At 34.4% G+C, this 21,543-nt stretch overlaps 1 protein-coding gene across 1 annotated transcript; it reads left to right on the forward strand.

Annotated features, from left to right (window-relative positions):
• The first annotated feature begins 15,659 nt into the window (after positions 1 to 15,659).
• LOC143635700 (uncharacterized) lies at positions 15,660 to 19,145 on the forward strand. Its single transcript, XM_077103461.1, has 13 exons — positions 15,660 to 15,688; positions 16,384 to 16,496; positions 16,591 to 16,664; positions 16,753 to 16,840; positions 16,919 to 17,062; positions 17,161 to 17,246; positions 17,330 to 17,506; positions 17,583 to 17,650; positions 17,743 to 17,794; positions 18,230 to 18,283; positions 18,360 to 18,449; positions 18,623 to 18,689; positions 18,971 to 19,145. The coding sequence occupies exons 1-13, from the start codon at positions 15,660 to 15,662 to the stop codon at positions 19,060 to 19,062; spliced, it is 1,134 nt and encodes a 377-aa protein (XP_076959576.1). The 3' UTR covers positions 19,063 to 19,145.
• The last annotated feature ends 2,398 nt before the right edge of the window (positions 19,146 to 21,543 follow it).

A 21,543-nucleotide genomic window follows, 5' to 3' on the forward strand; every position in this document is an offset into this window, starting at 1 on the left:
GTTGGATGTTACGAGTGAGTCGTGATGCCCACAACCATGAACTCGCTCAACTATGGAGGGTCATTCATATGCTATGAGGTTGACTGATGAGTAGAAGATTACGGTGAGAGACATGTATCAAAATAAATCGGCACCGCGCAATATTTTAGCTTATATACAAGAGAAGGACGAGACAAATGTCTTCTGGCTCAGAACTGTGTATAACGAAATACGTAATGTACGTGCGGAGATCTTTCAAGGAGAAAGTCACATGGAAGTTCTTTTCCGACATTTGGATGATAAAGGTTACACACACGATTTTCGCAAAAATCCATCCACCAATGCAATGGAAGATTTATTCTTTATGCATCCCACGTCCTACATTATGTTTCGTTCTTTACCGCACATGTTGATTATAGACACGACGTATAATAAAAACGTATACAAGTTGCCGTATGTACAAATCGTTGGTGTAACTTCAACCGGCAAGATGATTACTATTGCTTTGTCTTTTATTGCAAAGGAGAAAGAAGATAACTTTAGATGGGTGTTAACGAGGCTTAAGAAAATGTTACACGAGTGTATGATGCCACGGGTGATATTAACAGATAGAGATCTTGCGTTGATAAATGCTTGTAATGTTGTATTCCCGGATGCTGCGAAGTTGCTATGTAGATGACACATATCCCAAAACATTAAAAAGCATTGCAAGCAAAGTTTCGTCGAGGGTAATAATTGGGAATATTTTAAAAAACTATGGAGCTCGGTTGTTTTTTCACCCACGCCCTTCGCATATGAGTACAATTACAAGCGACTTCGTGATGGTTTAACTGGCAAGCATAAAAGTAACGTTTATTTCTGTAAAATATATTGTTATTTATATTAGATGGAATATTTTTGCATTTATTCATGTTTATTTTTTTTTAACATATTTAGGACTATTTGAATATGTGAACACAAACTGGCTTGTTAAGTACAAAGAGATGTTAGTGTCCGCATGGTCCGATCAAGTTCTTCACTTTGGGAATAGTGCAACCAACAAGGTTGAGAGCGCACATGCACTTCTCAAGAATTATTGGCTTACTACCAAGTCTGCGCTTGAAAAATTTGTGGGCGTTATTGATCAGATCGTGAAGTCACAACATAAAGCCATAAAAGGAACATTTGAAGAAAGTCATAACAAAATGATGAATGACCACATCATCCCACTATTCAAGGAGTTACGAGTTAAAGTCTTAAAACAACCCCTAGTATTATTAGTTAAAGAGCTTGAACGCATGAACAAACTTGAGTGTGGGTATGGGTGCGGATGTCATCTCCGCACAAGTTGTTCATTGCCATGCGCTTATATGCTTTCAAACTATTTGACTGCATATGAAACCATTCCATTGGATTCAATTGATATCTTCTGGAAGAAGCTAGATTTTAATCCGTTATACGTTGAACATGAGAAAGATATTAGTTGCGTGAGCGCTGTAGAGGCATTCACACAAGAGTTTGAGAAACAGTCAGAAGGTGGTAAAAGAAGTATATTGTCAAAGTTTTGGGCATTTATCAAGCCAACCTCATCAAATATTCAAGTACCCGAGGTTCAAAAAAACACCCGTGGCCGTCCAAAAACAAAGGACAATGTGAAAGAGAAGAAGAAACATGAGCCCTCCCTTAACCGTAGTAATTCTACGACGTTAACGTTAAGCGACGACTTTGATGAGTTTCTACCCTTACAATATTCGTTTGTGGGTAGCCAGGAAGGTATTAGTCAAAAATCAAACCGTATTTGGGTCTTAAACTGGTTCAGTGTTGAAAACCCCCGCTGTTCTTAAACTGGGTCGTACATGTCAACAATCAAACCCTATTTGTGTTTGTTTATTGTTGAATATACATGTTGTAGGTTATTAATAAGCATGCTTGTTTATTGCAGTGTGGTTATTGTGGGGTGTTCAACGGGTCAACCTGATTGGGTTTCGTTTAATCGGTTCAGGTTATTCGGGTTTGTTTAAAAAAAAACTAACCCGCAACCCGACCCTATTAAGGTTCGGGTTAGTCGGGTTGGGTGAGTCGAGGATATCAAGTGTTTAAAGTTTGGATATTGAGATGGCGTTAAAAAGCCTCTATATTGAAACAAGATGTATTAAAAGAATCATTATATGTATTGAATCATTCAACAACATGTATTAAAAGAAACAGTATGGGTCACCTAATTATATTATTATTGAAACTACATGTATTGAAACAAGATTATAGTTCTTTATGCACACGTAGGACTTGCTGCTCATATGTGCATAAGTCTATATTTTCTAATTATTTTCAATTATTTGCAGATTATGTCACCCTGAAGACAACGTTCGCCAACTCTAGACCCGGAGGAGTTGGATGACCAACTCAATACACATATCTTTCTCCAGTTTGCTCGCCAGACAGAAGCTCGTGACCGACTTGCTAAGTTTCTTGACATGCCTTATATTGAACTGCGTACTATTGATTGATCTTTCTTGGATAAAATGGGTCAGAAAGATCGTGCCGAGGATATCATCGGGGTAGACACTCCTTGGAGGCACATGGTTGATGCCGGTAACAAAGTGGGGTATCGAGAGATTACACTTGAGTTGTTATCCACTTTTAATTTCAATCAAGTGTCGATCGAGTCTATTCAGACCGTTCCTGCTGTGTCCTTTCGGTTGTGTGGTAGGGAGTTCAACCTTACTCTACCACGGTTTGCAATTGCACTTGGATTATACACCCACGAGGAGATGTTGACTGATCTTTTCTTGGACACTCACACAAACATGGTCCTACATGAGTTGTCAGTGTGGTGGTCGCATATTGGTATTGGTAGTTATGGAACAAAGGCGAGGGCTACTACTTTGAGAGATCTGGTGCACCGACACCTACACAAGATTATCGGATATACGATTGCGGGGATGGGGGTGGCCAAGGGTGGGTCACACAGACCGACCTTTTCTTTATGTATTCCCTACTTGCACCTATTTGGTGCAACTTGGCACATTATATGGCTGCTTACTTTGCTAGCAGATACTGGTTGAAGGAGGGGTCATCTATTTCTTGTGGTGCCTACGTTACCACTCTTGCTTTGGGGCTTGATTGTTTTCAGGATCGCATTCGGCGGTCCATGACAGTGAAATACAAGCCGAATCTGATCGGCCAAGAGACATGTTTGCTCATGAAGATCGTTAAGAAGGTTGGGAAGCAATGTCATTTCGTTGCGGTGCGCGAGCCAGAGCCACAACAGGAGCCAGAGCCACATCAGGATCACCCAACAGTGCACCGCCATGTCATTAGACCAGGCCAGATCCGACACATGTGGACAACATGTTACGTGAGCTTGTTGATACCATTCGCCGGACAGAGGCTAGGACTCGGCGTACAGAGGCTAAGGTCACGTGGATGTTGGATTGAATGATTCGCAAGGCGAAAGAGGAATGCATTCCAGTTCCCAATGTGTCGGATATACCTGGTTCACCACCGGCATCGGAGCCACAGCATAGGGGCCACCACCACGTTAGTTCTTATTTTATTTTCATTATGTGTTGATGTGCACTATTTTAAACTTTATGTATGTGGACCATGTGTTTGGAACATGATTTATTTTGGGGTGCACTTTTATTTTAGTGTATGTGGACCAGATGTTAAAAAAACCTCAACTTTTTATTATATGTAAGTTACAAATATGCGTAGAATATTAAAAAACCTCAAATTGTTTTTAGAAAATTGAATAATAAACAAGCTGGGTCAACCAGCCACAAACAGTCTTGAGCTTTTGACGAGCTAAGCTTGAGCTCAACATTTAAGCCCGTTAAGATAAACGAGCAAGATACGACCCATATAAATCACATATTTTAGATATATTATCATCATTTAAAAAAAAAGTTTCTATACACCCGTATAGGTCTATACGACCCGTATATGGCTATACGAGGCACTATAAACGATGGTCGACAACAACTGACACGATTCAGGTGCTATACGATCGTATAGTCCTATACGAGCTGTATAGGAAAAAAAATGGTTTGTGAGGATCATGGGTGGTGTGGGAAGATCCCTTGCCTTCTTTAATATAATGTTATTGAATTTGTAGATTCAGTCTTGAAAAACATGTGTGTCAAAGTGAAGTTGAGATATAACAGTAAATAATGTATTCTTAAATGTTATGGCTTAAGATAAAAAAAATTAGGCTATGATGCGGATGATTTTAGTTGTAAGAGGACATTTTGGGTATTTAGTCACTTATGTATTCGCCAAAATTATTGTTGGTATTGGGCTATTGGCAATAAAACAGTGGACATGTGTTTATTTATGATAAAAAAACAATATTTACATCGAAACAAAAGGCAAACGAGCAACAAGGTGTGTCGCTATCTCCTTTTGAATTACTTTCTAAAAATTTTAATCCATTTTTTTTGCATCACACAATTCAAGAGTTTATCTGCATTTTAAATCATTTCAGTATACATGTTCAGGAATGAGTTTGTCTTTGCATGAGTAGTGTGATGTCAATAGACATCACAAATTCTACATCAAACCTTTCCTGTATGGTATGTCTTGGAGTTCCCTCTTTTGAACCTCTCATTTGGTCTTGGTGGATCAATTCTAATAGTGTTTTGATGGGTTAAAGACCTATCATAGTTAATTGAAATTGGTTGAAACATATCAATCTTTTCATCACATTTAGTGTTAGTTCCTTTGACAAACTTGATCTTTTTCAGTCTTTGACTCTGTCCACTTCCAATTATAGGACTTGACTTTCTTCTTGTGATATACTTCACATCTCCAATATCAAATAATTTATTGTTTGAGAATACCAAATAGATGGGATAGAAGGTGTTGATTTCTTAGGGGCTTGTCCATTTTTCATGCCTCTTGACACAGTTGGTGTCTCCTTCAATCCTTCTTGAGCTTGTTTACTTGAGTTGGTCAGTATTTTCTACCATTCCGAGGATACATTTTCATGCTTGAATTTTATTTTCTTTATTGGACTTGAGAACCTCCACACATGTCAAACACTATATGATTCTTTCTCATAAACTCATAATGTTTCTTCAATTTTGGAGTAATTGTTGGTGGCTCTCTACTCATTTTTGATTGATTCTTCTTCTTTGGTGATATTTCCATGGTTTTCTCTTAACTCTTGTAGCTATCACAACTTTCATATTTATTACTTTGAGTGCTTGAAATGCTTTTGACAATTCAGTCAAATCATTTTCACTTGACTCAACTGATTTACAGTCATTGGTATTAGTTTCAGTTCTCACAAACTCTCCCCAGATTTTAATATTTTAAAAATAGTTTTTTCAGCTAGAGTGTTACACAAGCATACAGCCTAATATCTATTTTAAATATAAAACACGAGTGCAGAACCTCTTAATTTTTAAAATGTACCAAACTTGTTGTTTTTAGTACAAATTATAATGCAAAAGGTTAAGACATTTTAAGGGTAATTTTTTCTTTTTACAATTTTGTCTTTTAGCAAAAGAAAAATATGTTACGGTTTATTTTGAATTTATTCAAAAATAATTACAAGTTTAGTCCTTTAATTTTAATCACGTTTTGTTAATTTATATAATAGTTACACATATACCCTTATTTTAAACCAACTACTCCGACGACGTTTGAACATTATAACTTTTTCACATGCTAATATGTTTTAGAAAATATTATACCATAAAAACGAGTATTTTATTCTTTTTAATTTGAGTATGATATTGCTATACCTTTTTCATTTTAAAAACTTTACATGATACGTGATTATAATTAAAGACTGGCAAACGAATCGGGTGGGTTCGGTCGTTCGGGTCATGAGTCTAAAAGGTTAAGGTTGAATGAGTCGATACAAAAAAAAATTAATTTGGTTTGGGTCGGGACGAGTATGGGTTGAAAGGGGTCCAGTCATAATGATTTTTAGGTTAGAACAGTGCCAAGTGTAACGGGTTGCGGGTCAAGATGAGTTGAATGTAGCGTTATGTGCGCACCGACACCTGATTGTGTGCGTACAGTCATTGTGTGGCGTGCTTACTAACACCGTTTAATATTACAATGCCTCAATACGAGCATACTATCTTCGGGTTACGCGCGCACTATTGTGAAGTCACACACATACAAAAACGGAAACACCGGTTACGCATCCGATGCCAAGTTTGCGTGCATACCCCGCCGCATCGCGTGGGCATCCAGCTAGTTTATTAAATAAACAGGTGAATATATAGACACAATTGGTAGTTGTACTTTTATTAAGTATGAAATGGCGATGTTAGGTGACAAATTACTATTAGTGATTGTAGGCACTATCCATTTATATCATAATCATACCTCTCCCCCCCACCCACCCCACCCCACCCCACCCCAATGAATACTTGCAACTGTGACATTCGTCAAAATCCGTTTTTAAAAACCTGATCGTTTAAAAGATTATATTTATTGACTTTTATCATCTCATGCCTGAACCTCTTTTACACTCGTTAATATTATTATCTTAAGCTTAAAACTTAAATTGAAAAATACAGTTTTATATTTATGAAAAAATGAAAATCTTTGAAACTTGATTGTAGTGGTTGACCCGTTTTCTCACCAAAGCTCGGAACTCCAACAAGCCATACATCATTTAGTTTGTCGTCTTTTCGGGTAATTAGTTTGTTATTTGTTCGTTTTCATCTCAAGAACAAAATCTGTTTGTCAATTTGCATTGGCATATGACAATTTGGTTCAATTTTTGGGGTTTAAGCGTTTAGGGCTCATAAGGTATTGCCTAGAAACATAGACGAAACAAAGTACATTGTAATGAAATAATGAGACCTTTATAAAATATCCATCTTAAAACTTGTAAGACAAAAAAAAACACTTAAAAGTGTTGTGAAAACAAGTCTAATAGCCAAGCATGTGAAAAAGATAGATATTTCATTAATCATGTGTGTAATATAATGAGATATAATGTGTCACACCCCAACCTACGGCGGAAATGTCGGGGCGTGAACTGATTGCTCACAGCTCTCAAGGTACTATCATGCAATATTGGGAATTTCAATATCTATTTAATAAAATTCAATTAAAACAAATTATTCAATACAATATCCAAAAGGACAAATAGTTCACCAAACAAACATAATAAAAGTCTTGTTTAATTTCTCTATTATTATTCTTAAATGTTCTTACAAAACTTGAACTAACTTCACATCACACGATGACCTGCATATGCATTAAAAATAAAGTAGATTTGTCAACACAAGGCTGAGTGAACAACACTGCAGTTTTAATGTACATATAATAGAAAAATAAATATTGCAACAAGTCAAATGAGATAACCAATTTAACCAATGAGCAAAAATAAATGAGATGTCGAAAAGCAAGAAGCTATTACGACTGTCGTATAATCATACTATTATGAGATTATGTTGGACCTCTCCGAATGCGATTCACATAAAGCATGTAAGCACGTAACAAGTATGGTACAAAATTGTTAACACAAATGACAATAGTTGCAGTTTGAGTATATATCATAGAGAAATAATGTATCGACATATATATCCCAAAAACGTTGAAAACAAGTAAAATAGGGGAAAGCGGTACTCACCTCAATAGACGAACAAATGTGAAAGAAAATATTAAGAATGATGATTCGTGGAAATCACACGTTGATGATAAAGCCCATAAAGGAAGATAGAATACTGATACGCTAAGTTAATGAACTAGATCGTATATGAGAGCTCGATAATTATAATTTTATTAAATTAATATTATATATAAAGATATTATATGAAAAATTATTAGTTTGTTAAATTATATATAAAGAATATTATAATATATTATATAAAAGTAAAATACATCTATTAAAATATTATTAGTTTGTTAAATCATATAAATATATTTATATATAAAGTTTACTTGTTGTGTGTGTGTGTGTGTGTATATATAAATCATAAATATCAGTTTTCGTGATATTATATATAAGTATGTATACATATATGTTTACATATACGTACATACATGAACGAAAGATTCGAGAAAAACACAAGTTTAATAGTCGGTTCTCGATAAAATAATTGATTTAATAATTTTTATTACCGTTATATTTACTAAAAATGTATTTAAAAATAAAATACCATTTTACTAAAAACTCGGAGTGGCAGGGGTCGAACCGGCGACCTGCCCCCCATAACCAAGTGACTTAACCAGCTGGGGCTAACCAGCGACGTGAAACTAAGACTAGAACCCATTATTTATAAACATAAACAGTTCATCATAGCTGATTATGAACCCTAACATATTCAATTGACTCAATATGTTATTTTAATCAATTAAACCATACGGCTTTTGATTATTACGTTATTGTGATCATAATACAATAATCAATTACCTCAGTTGATGACCGGAGCTGGGTTAATTGGACGCTACAGTCAACGGCTAAGAGGTATTACGGATGAACAATTTAACGTTGATTATAACACAATTATATATAGGGCTTAAGTTGGTTAGGTTTAGGAGATTGTATCTTGGTAATTAATTGAAATATTAACAACGATTTCGTTTCCTACAAGATCATTAAAGTGTCAGTTTGTTTAATAAGGAATAACAGATCATAAACGATATAATTAACATGTTTAACTCGTCGGTTAGGCCGAAAATACTATAACTAAGATTTTCACAAGATCAACTACAATAATAAAACGAACAGTATGGTCTAAGAAATCAATTTAATTAACTGGGTACCAGAAATCGATTATGGATTCGGGTTTGGGTAATGGATATCCATATTATAAAATGTATTATAGCAAAATTTCACTTTTAGTCCCTGATTTTTAAGGATGGTTCAAAGAAGGATAAATGTTTATATTCTGGGTTAAAATGGCCAAAACAAGAAAGGTATAATAAATATATTTTATATAAATAATTTAAACAATAATATGTTAATAATTAATCTCCTTGATAAACGCAATATTTTTATTTAATTAAATAACCTGAACATCGAACGGAGTCGGGTATTTACTAAAAATATAAATTCGAAAACCCTAGTTGTTACAGTCTCCCCTGCTTTAGGGAATTTCGTCCCGAAATTAAGGAATACTAAAAAAACATCATTAAATAAAAATACATATGATTTAAAATTAATCATAATACAGAACTTTGGATAGTTGAAGTAACGTTCCAAATGAAAATCCGATAAGGGCACTTATATATAGGATGTACCAGCGGCGTATCCACCATGTCCTTATCATCTTTAAATTTGTACCGTTATCTCAACTACTTTCGGTTCTTCATTATGACACACAATTATTCGGATTATGATTTCCATGCGAGGACATTGGTAATTACATATGCATCCATAATTACTTAGACCGTCGGATGGTCCACATAATTCGTCCCTTTGTGTGGGTTACAAAACATTTGAGTAAAACATGATTTTGAGTAAACAAAAATTTTAAGGAGTTCCAGTGTATTTTACTAAAGCAATGAAATTTCCAAAACATCGCAAAAATATAAGTATTTAAAGTTGAAGAAGAAATCACTTATTAATAGTTAAGGTTAATGAAGGTAAGGAAATAAGATAGAAGTAGGCTTTAATAAACAATCTATTTAAACAAAAGGGACTTTATTCATGAGATAGAAGATAAATAGTTCAAAAGGGGAAATAATTCAAAGCCATAAAGAGGCGTTACAATACGTAATTAAGAAAAAGACAAAATAAATTAAGATAAAGGGAATTGCAAAAGTTTTCACGGTCGTTGAGTAGCTTAATTGACGTGACTTGGAGCACCATGAGGGGTTGCATTCATAGGAGTTGGAGCAGTCGAGGTAGATTGACTTGGGATAGCTTGAATGGGTTGAACTTGCATAACAGGGGCTTGAGTAGAGTAGGCTCGATACACTTGAGATTGCGGATGCGGGGCTTGATAGAGTTGGGTTAAGTAAGGTTGACCTTGATTGATGGGAGGGGATTGAAGGATATGGGGTTGATGGATTTGAACTTGGTGAGTATGGGTCAAGTAGTCGGGTGTAGTCATAGTTTGGGCTTGATGGGCATGGATAAGTTGAGGCACATATTACGAAGATGATTTGGGTCTCCACAATGATAGCAAGCCCGAGTATTAGGGACACCAGTTTGAGCATGTGAGGTGGCTTGTGAATTAGGCGGGACACGGCAAGTGTTAGCAAAGTGGACCGTAACGGTTGCACTGAGTGAACAGTCGGCAACGGGATTGAGTAGGATGGTGTCTGTTACAACTGGCACAAAGAGGATAAGGACCAAGGTAAGTCTTCTTGCTTGGGGCATTAGGGTCATTGGGAGCTTGGTTGTTTGGTTGGTTGACGGAGTAGTTTTGGTGGCAGGTCTTACGTTTGTGGTTGTTGTAAGAAGGCTTGGTTTCGGCTTTGGCATCGGTGGAGGAGTCGGTCTTAGTCTTGTCGGGAGTAGGCTTGGAGTCCTTGCGAGCCAAGGTTCCATCCTGAACATGACTATCAGTGAGAGAGACAACTAGATCTATCGCCTCACCGATAATTAGTGGGTCACGAGTCACCACGACATCACGAAAGTTGATAGGTAGACCACGAATGTACTTCTAGATGCCATGAGTCTCGGGGGTTACCAAGTGAGGTACAATACGGCAAAGCTCACGGAAACGGTTAGAGCAGGTGGAGTTATCCCTACCAACCTGTTTGAGTTCCCAAAACTCAGTCTCAAGTCTCTACGTACAGTTCGTGTTCCGGGCAAAACTCTTTCTTCATTGCCTACTTAAGTTCCTCCCAAGGCATGGATACGACCAAGTCAGACTCTTGGTCATTCCTCAGGACATTCCACCAGGTGACAGCTCGACTCTCGAATCGGCTCGAGGCAAACTTGGTTCGTTTGGCATCCGGACATTCACAGTGGATGAAGACATTTTCCATTTCCTCGAACCATTGAAGCAAGGTGGTGACATTTTCCTCACCATGGAAGGATGGAGGTTTGGTGCTCAAAAAGTTGCGGAAATCTTAGTTGTTTGGTGGGGCCGAAGAGGCGGATTCATTGGAGTTGAGGCTCTGGATCTGAGTGACTATCATGGGCATTGCAGCAGCGAATTCTTTTGTGATCCTAGCAGCCAAACAGCGATCATGTGAACCAGATGTACGTTGGTGACGATGGTGGTTTCTTAGAGACGACATTCTATAGGGACCAAATATGAAGATTTATAAGATGAATGGTAAGTTGAGGAAATCATTTAAATAATAGAAGGTTAATTTTTATGATAACTTTTCTCTTATGAATAGGGAATATTATGAGGAATAAAAGTGAAATATAAGGGGTACATTGCGTAGATATTTATGAGTTGATGTAGTGAAGTGATTAATGCGTGATAACTAGATGAGGTCAATTTAAAAGTTAAAACTTGTGTTGATTAAGTTACTTTACAATAAACTAACAAAATGTAAATTGTGTGTTGGCCTCCCATGAGCTCTCCATGGCAATTTGAATGGCCCAACAAAAATTAACGAATAAAACAACTGAGTTTGACAACCGATGAGCATTACATGACATTTTAACTGTCCCAACTAATTAACGAATTAACAATGCAATGAAGTCTGATGAGCGTTACATGACGTTTTAACCGACCAAACTAAATAGCGAACAAACGAGAGAAATATGAGTAGTTGGAGCATCTCGTGAACCACCACGTAAGTGTTTAAATAACAAAACACAATAATCGAAAAAACCGAATTTAGCCATGAACCACCGTGAATTCGGTTTAAAATAACCTAAGGTGTCAGTTGTATGACAGTTGTGTTCCCGCTTTGGCCTATAAGCTCGAGTATTATGGCCAGGTTATCCTCCAGGTAAAGAATAGCGTCTTACCTTAGGTTCTCAGAACCGTTTTGCCAAGGCCCAACTCATAGCACTCTCCCCCTTCCAGTTACGACCGGAACTTGTCACACTACCTAGCCTTAAGGTGTAGAGTAAAAACAAAAGTAGGGAATTCTTAAGGAATTTTCCAAAAAATAAAAAGGCAATCTAATTATAAAAAGTTGTCTTTGAATGTTAAGGCATAGCCTAGGAGTTATGTGTGTGTGTGCATAACAATACAATAATAAATAATAAAAATTAATTATCTAAGAAACCTGTAAACAATATAATTCGAACACATAAGGCAAACAGATAAGCACGTATGGGGCTTCTAAGCATGTTACTAAGGCACCACTAACGACCTATCTTAAACCTTCGGCTCTGATACCAATCTGTTACACCCCAACCTACGGCGAAAATGTCGGGGCGTGAACTGATTGCTCACAGCTCTCAAGGTACTATCATGCAATATTGGGAATTTCAATATCTATTTAATAAAATTCAATTAAAACAAATTATTCAATACAATATCCAAAAGGACAAATAGTTCACCAAACAAACATAATAAAAGTCTTGTTTAATTTCTCTATTATTATTCTTAAATGTTCTTACAAAACTTGAACTAACTTCACATCACACGATGACCTGCATATGCGTTAAAAATAAAGTAGATTTGTCAACACAAGGCTGAGTGAACAACACTGCAGTTTTAATGTACATATAATAGAAAAATAAATATTGCAACAAGTCAAATGAGATAACCAATTTAACCAATGAGCACAAATAAATGAGATGTCGAAAAGCAAGAAGCTATTACGACTGTCGTATGATCATACTATTATGAGATTATGTTGGACCTCTCCGAATGCGATTCACATAAAGCATGTAAGAACGTAACAAGTATGGTACAAAATTGTTAACACAAATGACAATAGTTGCAGTTTGAGCATATATCATAGAGAAATAATGTATCGACACATGTCCCAAAAACGTTGAAAACAAGTAAAATAGGGGAAAGCGGTACTCACCTCAATAGACGAACAAAGGTGAAAGATAATATTAAGAATGATGATTCATGGAAATCACGCGTTGACGATAAAGCCTATAAAGGAAGATAGAATACTGATACGCTAAGTTAATGAACTAGATCGTATATGAGAGTTCGATAATTATAATTTTATTAAATTAATATTATATATAAAGATATTATATGAAAAATTATAAGTTTGTTAAATTATATATAAAGTATATCATAATATATTATATAAAAGTAAAATACATCAATTAAAAATATTATTACTTTGTTAAATTATATATATTTATATATAAGTTTACTTGTTATGTGTGTGTGTGTGTCTATATATATGTGTGTGTGTGTGTGTGTGTGTTAGTGCACAATTTTGTCGTCTCGAGTCTTTGTAATTTATCAGTTGTAATTTATTATTATTTTATTGTAAGGGGTATTTATGGAAAACCAACTAGTTCGTTATATATAGGCTGATTCGTTAAGGATGTTTAACGAATGAGCCAGTTCGTTATTTGTACAGTCCATTCATTAAGGATGTTTAACGAATGGACAGTAGTTCGTTATTTATGTTTCCCATTCGTCATGGAATGTTGACGAATCGGGGCATAGCGAATCAGTAATTCGCTATGCTTTCTTTTTAATTAATGTAATGTTAACGAATGGAGCCCATTCGTTACGAGATGTGTAACGAATGGGGATCCATCGTCTATATAAGGCTGTTATGCCTTGAGTAATTTAAGTATTGATTTTAAGCTATTACTGAACCTCTGGCAATTTACTCTCTTGATCAATTACTTCATTAACCTTATTATTATTATTATTATTATTATTATTATTATTACCATCATAACTATCAGTTATATAATTAAGAACATATTATATAACTAGATCCATAGTCTAATCAATTGAATACGTATATGGATTGATTAGATCTGAGTGGTGTTATACAAGTGGTATCAGGGCTTTCTGGTGTTAGATTGCTCTTAGTTAAGTTAATTTGAATTAACGTCGGAATATGTTAATTGTGGATTAATTTGGGTTGAATTATGTTCGGTGTAATTTGTGGAAGGTTTATGAGGATTGGATTGTGTTATTGTGGTTGTTTGTGATGTTTTTGGATAGGATCTGAGTTTGTACGGAACAGGGTGTTGATTAATTGAAAATTGGTAATCAATTGGTTGGTTTAAGGTATACGGGATAGGTTGTTTGTGTTTGCGAAATCGCGAGTAAATTACGAGTATAATGAGCTTTGTTTTGGTCGATTTGGTGCTAAATTGATCAAGTATTACATACTTCTAGTTTGTGTGATTGGTAATATCATATCTGGAAAATTTATAGATTTCTGGAAATCTGGGTTTGAAGATTTGAAGATTGCCTTGATTCGTTATACACGTGTCGTCATTCTTTATCAGTATTTAACTGATTCCTGACACGTGTAAAGTTTGTTACAACTGAATAACAAACTCATTCGTTATTCACTGTAGCTAATTCGTGCTCACTCATTCGCTACATATTCATCACAGATTCGTCAATGATTCGTTATTTTGATTTGTCATTGATTCATCACTCATTCGTTTAAGTCAATTCGTTATTGGTTTGTTAAGTTACTGTTCTTGATTCGTTATCCAGACATCACTTAACTCGTTAAGACTACGGTTCCTTATTCGTCATCCATACAACACTTAATTTGTTGAGATCACTGTTCCCAATTCGTGACTAAAGTTTCACTTTAAACCCTAAAGTTTGAATTTTGTTAAGTTTGAACTTTTATGGATGGTTTTTATGTATTGGCATCTCAGAACGTACTGACGCAACAAATGTTACATCTTGATGCGGAAATTGGATCTCATTCAATATGTCCTCGTTTGATGAAATTAAGTGATTTTGCCAAACGGGAACCACGTCTTCGAGCACATCTTGGTTCTGTACATCCTGATTGTTCTCATTGTCTTGATGAAGTTTATACAGTTCCAATGATTGGTAGTGAAACTACGGGTTTTACCCCAAAAGCTTTTTCTCAATACTCGCAAGAGGAAAAGAAAGCTTTAGAGATTGAGATTAAAGCATACTCAACTCTAACTATGGCATTACCCGATAACATATTTCATCAAGTTGGAAATATTAAGATATGTGCTTCATTGTTTCAACACATTAAGATGAGAAGTATGGGAAACACAAAAGAGAGCAAGAAAGTGATGTTGAAGTTTCAATTTCGAAACTTTAACTTATTAAAGGATGAGACTGTTGAAGAGATGCTTACTCGTTTAACCATTTGATAGCAGAAATGAACAAATTGAAGATGGAACCCACTAATTATGATAAGATTGATACAATCAAGAATGCTTTACCGGGTTCATATTCAACATTCTTGATGGTGTTGAAAGAAAATAATTATTTCAAGAATGAAAATTTAACGGCTTCAGAATTCATGCAAAAGGTGGAAGATCTTGAATATGATCTAAAATGTCAGAAACTCAAGATCCAACGCTTTATGGAGGTCGTATGCATTTGAGTAGCTCTGCAACTCCAATTACTGCATTTCTTACTCAAAGTTCACAAGAGGGGTCATCAACTTATAGTGATCCTAATATATGCTTCATGGAATCTGGGTTTACTGATAATTCTGGAGGATCTGCTACTACAAATAGCTTTTCTGCACCACCTAATGTTAACATGAAAGAAGCTTAACAGAATTTTGCTTTTCTTTGTGCTTTCATGACATCATATGAAAATTCGGTTGGTAGTAAGATTGATACAAGTGAGCTAATTGATGAAGACTATGACCAAATTAATCTAGATGAATTGGAACTTATGGATCTTAAATGGAACATGGCAATGATTGTGAGAAAGGTGAAGAAGTTTATGCAAAGAACTAGTAAAGACCTACCATCTTTGAACAAACGAGTTTGTTTTGATAAGTTAAAAGTCAAGTGCTACAACTGTCAAGAATTTGGTCACTTTGCCAAAGAATGTGATAAGCCGAAGAAAGAGTATAATGGAATGCGAAACCAAGACAGAAAGAGTAAACATGTTGCAGGTTATCATCTTGGATAATTGAAGATAAGCGAGTAGATGATACCTTTAGGATATCAACAAAACTATGTTATCATTTATTTAAATTTTGTTTATCATGGATAATGTTGGTTTGAATTCTTGATGTACTTTGATTATTTTAAATTTGAATAAATAGATATTGTCACATAAATGTTGAAAGTGACTTACGGTCACATAAATGTTGAAAGTGTCTTACGAGCTACTATGCAACCATTTGCTTCCCGACATTCCGTCATAGGGGTGTGACAGCTAAGAGAGAAAAAACAAGAGAGCCAACTAAGTATTTTATTTTATTAATTGTTTTTGTTATTAAAATATAAACCGGTCGACTAGCCAGCAATTGCCCCCAAAAAAGTCGGAGAAGGAGAATGAAGGTGGAAAACAATCGGAAAATGTGACCTGACGGAGATGATACAATTTGGAATAGAATATAATATAATAATGTGATTTATCTGATTTGAAGGAAGAAATAAAATAGAATTATGAATCGAGTGTTGAGTCTGGATGTGTATCCAAAAGTCAATCAGGATTTCTACAGCCGTACGCTCTCTGGTGGCATCGTCACCCTCGCTTCATCCATCGCAATGCTCCTCCTCATTATATCAGAGCTCCGTTAGTTTATTATTATTATTATTATTGTTATTATTATTATCTCATTTCGATATGTATTTGATTGTTGTTGATGCCTTGTCCCATTGCATTGCAGGGCTATATCTCCTATCAGTTACAGAAACCAAGCTTGTAGTCGACACTTCACGAGGAGAAACACTCAAAATTAATGTACTAGTAATTCAATATTCTTTCTTCTTCACTTTTATTTTATATTTATGCACTCACTCCATCTGTCGCATTTTATTAATAAATGCAGTTTGATATCACTTTCCCTGCTATTTCATGCACCCTTCTCACTCTTGATGCCATTGATATCAGTGGGGACCAACATCTTGATATTGTAAGTCTGATGATAACTATTGTTATTATTATTTCATGCACACACATACATTTTCACTACAATATATCTGTATCTATTACTTGCACCGTCATCAAGAACAGGATTGACGCCAAAGGCAATCTCATTCAAATGACAACCCATCATATTGGCACCACTAAAATTGCAAACCCATTCCACAAACATAATCAAACTTATTGTGGTTCATGCTACGGTGCTGACTTCGTACGTCTTCTTTAATGCACACTTCTCACCACTAGATGAACATTAACCTTCAAAGTTATCAAATCATTGATTATTGTTTCTGTTTAATATAACCGTCATCAGCTGAATGTTGTAATTCATGTAACGAGGTTCGTGAAGCATATCGACGGAGAGGCTGGGGATTGATGGATCCTGATTTGATTGACCAGGTCGGTTTCTAATTTTTTTATAATACTTATATTAAAGATTATAAACAAGTCAATGCTAAGCATTAGCAATTTTGAAATGTTAGTGCAAAAGAGAAGGTTTTGTGCAGAGGATTAAAGACGAAGAAGGTGAAGGATGTACCATGTATGGATCTCTAGAGGTCAAAAAAGTGGCGGGAAATTTTCGTTTTGTCAAAAGTTTTCATCTGGAAAATCTTCATCTACCTCATGATGTCAAGGATTTTAAAGAAGATAGCTACAATGTAGGTCAACATATTCTACATTTTTTTCGATAGTTATCATTTTTTGTTATGTTATAAGTTTTAGTGATTTTTGCAGATAACTCACAAGATTAATAAACTATCTTTTGGAGACGATTATCCTGGCATCATAAATCCACTTGACGGGTAAGAAGTTATATTTAGCATTTTTAGTTTGCCAAGATTTGATCACATTTGTTTGGGCTTTTTTGCTATTGTTGTTTTGTTTGGTTATTCAGGGTGCACTGCTTTCAAAAGATTCCTAATGGAATGTATCAGTATTTCATCAAGGTTAGTTTTCTACAGCGAGTCTCAAATCTCTCTATGACTCTATGTACATACATGCATATACATAACGAGAGATCTTTCTTATAACACTATTCTTTTAGCAAGAACATGCAGAACTATTCTAAATCATTTAATTATTTTGATCAGTGGTTTATATTTTATAGATTTTGTACTTCTTACATACACGTGTGTAGATTATTTACATTAAAAATAATTTATTCATACATATTTTAATTTTGTATGTTTATCTACAGTCATACACATGTGTAGCTTATATCCATTATCGAGCAGTCACATTAATATTTCTTTTTTTAATTTGAGGAGAGACGAGTAACATTTTATTTTATTTCTTAATCTTTAAGATTTAAAAACTGAGTAGTTTATATTCATTTGTGTGTTCTCGCATGGTATATAACACAAATCTCGTAAAAATTGCAGGTGGTGCCAACTGTGTACACTCCTCTTAGAGGGGCGGTTATTCGGTCATATCAGGTACTTGATGAACTTTGAAGAGGAAAGTTGTTGTCAAGTTTTATGCTATAACACGTATGAAATTTGTATCCTGCAGTTCTCTGTGACAGAATATTATAAGGATCCAGATAACAGTAAACGGGCGCCACCTGGAGTGTTCTTTTACTATGACCTTTCAGCAATAGAGGTTTTTTTAACTTCTGTTACTATATTTATTAGACATGATAATAAAACTATTGGTCTTATTGGTTTTATCCGTTAGCATTTTCATTTTGTGGGTCCTGTTATTATGTTGAGAAAAAAAAAGAAAAATTCGGCTACTCTGGTTTTACAATTTGTTCCTTTTTGTGGCTTATGCAGGTGAATTTTGCAGAAACACATACCTCCTTCTTACACTTCTTGACCAATATTTGTGCAATAGTTGGAGGTATATGCTCCATTATGTTCATAATCCCAGCACATACAGTTAGAGGTCGTAATTTGAACCCGTTTACTTGTGAACGGATTGATTTTGGTCATGTTTAATTTTATCGGGTCATATTGGTAAAACAAAAAAATGAATTAATTACACGGATAGTCTTGTGATTTGCTCATATTATGGGTTTGATCCCGAAGTTTTAGAAATTACATGTTTCTACATGTAATTCGAATCCATACAACTGAGAGTTATTTTCATTAATCTTTATGACATTTTCTTCTTGTGTTCAGGTATCTTCACAGTTGCAGGGATTTTAGATTCTTTCATTTACCATGGTCATATGGCTTTAAGGAGAAAAAGAGAAATTGGAAAATTAGGCTAAAGTCTGTCACATAATTCAGGTTCAATTTCATTGGATATGGTCATTGTAGTTATCCTTTTTTTCTCTCCATTAAGTGTATAGTTCAGGTGATATAGGGACAAATTAATACCATTTTTTAATTCTTTATACAAAATTTTGAATCTCAATACACCAGAGAAATATTGCATTATATGCTTTTAGGGATGAGCATGGGTTGGATTGTATTTGGTTCAGTTATGGGCCAAAACCTAGCCTATAACCTATGTTTTTAGATTTTGATTACAAACGGTTCGTTTGGTCATTGGGAAAGGTGGTTTGGTTAATTATGGTTGACCGACGGTTAACACAGGGTTTTTTTAGGTGCGGGCCTGTTCAACCTCTTTTCGGTTAATAAATCCGATCATGTTTAGTCTGAAGAAAAAGTTAACTATAGTTCATGTGGGGTAAAGCGATGTTTTGGTTTTGAACCATTCTTTTCATATGTGGGTTTAGTCTACGTGTTGGTAACATGTTTGGTTCTTAGACTGATCAACACTTTGTTCTTGGTGTCAAGCTTTTAGCCTTTTATAAATAACCATTTAATCTTTGGCTAATGTATAATTACCCGACCCTCGGATCACATGTCTAGTCTAACCTTGATTTCGTACGTAGTTGCCTGCCCGGAGCCTATCTAATGAGTATGATTGTTTAAAACAAATCTTGTTTGCAAGCACACTTAAATGATTTATAAAACCACACCATTTTTATAATAAAATGATTTACATAAGCACTACAAATATGTTCCAAAACTATTATGTAAGAATAAATGTATTTTATATATTTATTTATATGATCATCATTATCATTTATATAATAATAGATCAAAATAATTGATTATACCTTATTATATATTAGCTTAGTAATTGTTGATGGGCCATATTACTCTTAATAGCTAATAAAGGGTTTCTCCTTGGGTGTATATATAGAAAGAATAAATTAACATCATAACACAATCTCACACACATAAGAAATCATGTGTCTCCTCTCTCTTTTAAACCGGGTTCCTCTCAAGAACCCTAACCATCCTTAATTATACATCCTAAAGGGGAACTCGATCAAGATAACAAGCATGTTGACTACATCATACCCTGCTGCAGTTACTACTCTCCCTGCTGTAACAGGTTAATAGGTTTAATATTTATCATGTTTTTTATTACTTACATGAAGAACTGATCAACATGTGGCATCAGAGTGATGTTGATTAATCAGTTTTTCAAGTTTTCCCTAAATCTGGAATTGAATCAGAAGACATGGACTAAAACTTGATAAACCCTAATTTTTTCGGTTTCTTTTTCATGTTCTATTACGAAAACAATATATGAAACTGTTTAAAATCGCTAAAACTCATATTTAATAAACCCTAATATTTTCGAAATCTGTTAAAATCATGTTTAAAGATTTCGAGTCCAGTTTTTGTATATGTTTAATAATTAAAATTTTCAACGATGTTCTTCGTGTTCGTCATAATATTTTGAAAATTATAACATATTTTGGTTCAAATCTGGATTAAAATCTGTTAAAGTTAATTTAGGGATATAATTTTTCAAATATTTAATTAATTAAAAGTTTTGGTATTTTTTTAAAGATTTGAATCCCATTAAAATAGGAAATAGATATAATTGTTAATCCTTAAAAGATTTGAACCAAATCTTATTATTATCCTTTTAGTTTTCGAAATATGTTTAGGGATCAACTAGTTTACGTAATTATTTGTATGGGTTTTTTTTTTTTTTTTATTATTATTATTATTATTATTATTTATGTGTTTTCAGTTTAGTTAGGATAATATTAAATTTTGGATTTTAGAGTTCTCGGATTTTAAATTATATCGCCTTATACGGTTTTTTTTTGAATGGTTTTCCAATCTTCTTCCCACAAACACGCTAATTTTCCTAAAACTCATTACTTTACCCAAAAACCCATAATATTCGAAAACATATTAACCAAGAACCCATGTCATCCGAAAACTATAATTTACTCGAAAACGTTATTTCTCGAAATCCTTAATTTTACCCAAAAAGTTGTTACTATTAACTCATTAAAATGTTTTGTAGATACTTAAATATTATAAAATTTTACAAAACATAAAGGCTTAACTTGAATGAACTTTTGATGTATCACTTCTGTCCAAAGGTGATGAGTTACATTTACCATATCATTCAAGTCTAACTGAAAGCTTTTGTTAGTTTTTGCCTAACATAATATAAATGTCTCACTTCTGCCCAAAGGTGATGTGTTACATTTTTTATTCAGCAAAACTAGCATGTGCATAATTAGAATAATTGTCTCACTTCTGCCCAAAGGTGATGTGTTACGATTATTTTGCACACATACTTAAATAAATTTAATTCTGCCCAAAGGTGATTTAATTTTTGTTTAAGTATAACTTTTAAATATAGTCTATTAGTTTGATGTTAATAATAGACATATCACATCTTCAATAAAATATAATGATCCTCACAT

The sequence above is a fragment of the Bidens hawaiensis genome, unplaced genomic scaffold (assembly GCF_021521415.1).
Source record: "Bidens hawaiensis isolate Kalapana, Puna unplaced genomic scaffold, B.hawaiensis_p1.1 tig00000536_1, whole genome shotgun sequence".
NCBI lineage: Eukaryota > Viridiplantae > Streptophyta > Magnoliopsida > Asterales > Asteraceae > Bidens > Bidens hawaiensis.

What these genes read in the sequence shown, in the direction of transcription:
- LOC143635700 (XM_077103461.1), top strand. Translation starts at nt 15,660, where the DNA reads ATGGCAATGATTGTGAGAAAGGTGAAGAA. An exon ending in ATCATAAATCCACTTGACGG is followed by an intron (nt 17,651 to 17,742) that starts GTAAGAAGTTAT and finishes TTGGTTATTCAG; the next exon opens with GGTGCACTGCTTTCAAAAGA. An exon ending in ATGACCTTTCAGCAATAGAG is followed by an intron (nt 18,450 to 18,622) that starts GTTTTTTTAACT and finishes TGGCTTATGCAG; the next exon opens with GTGAATTTTGCAGAAACACA.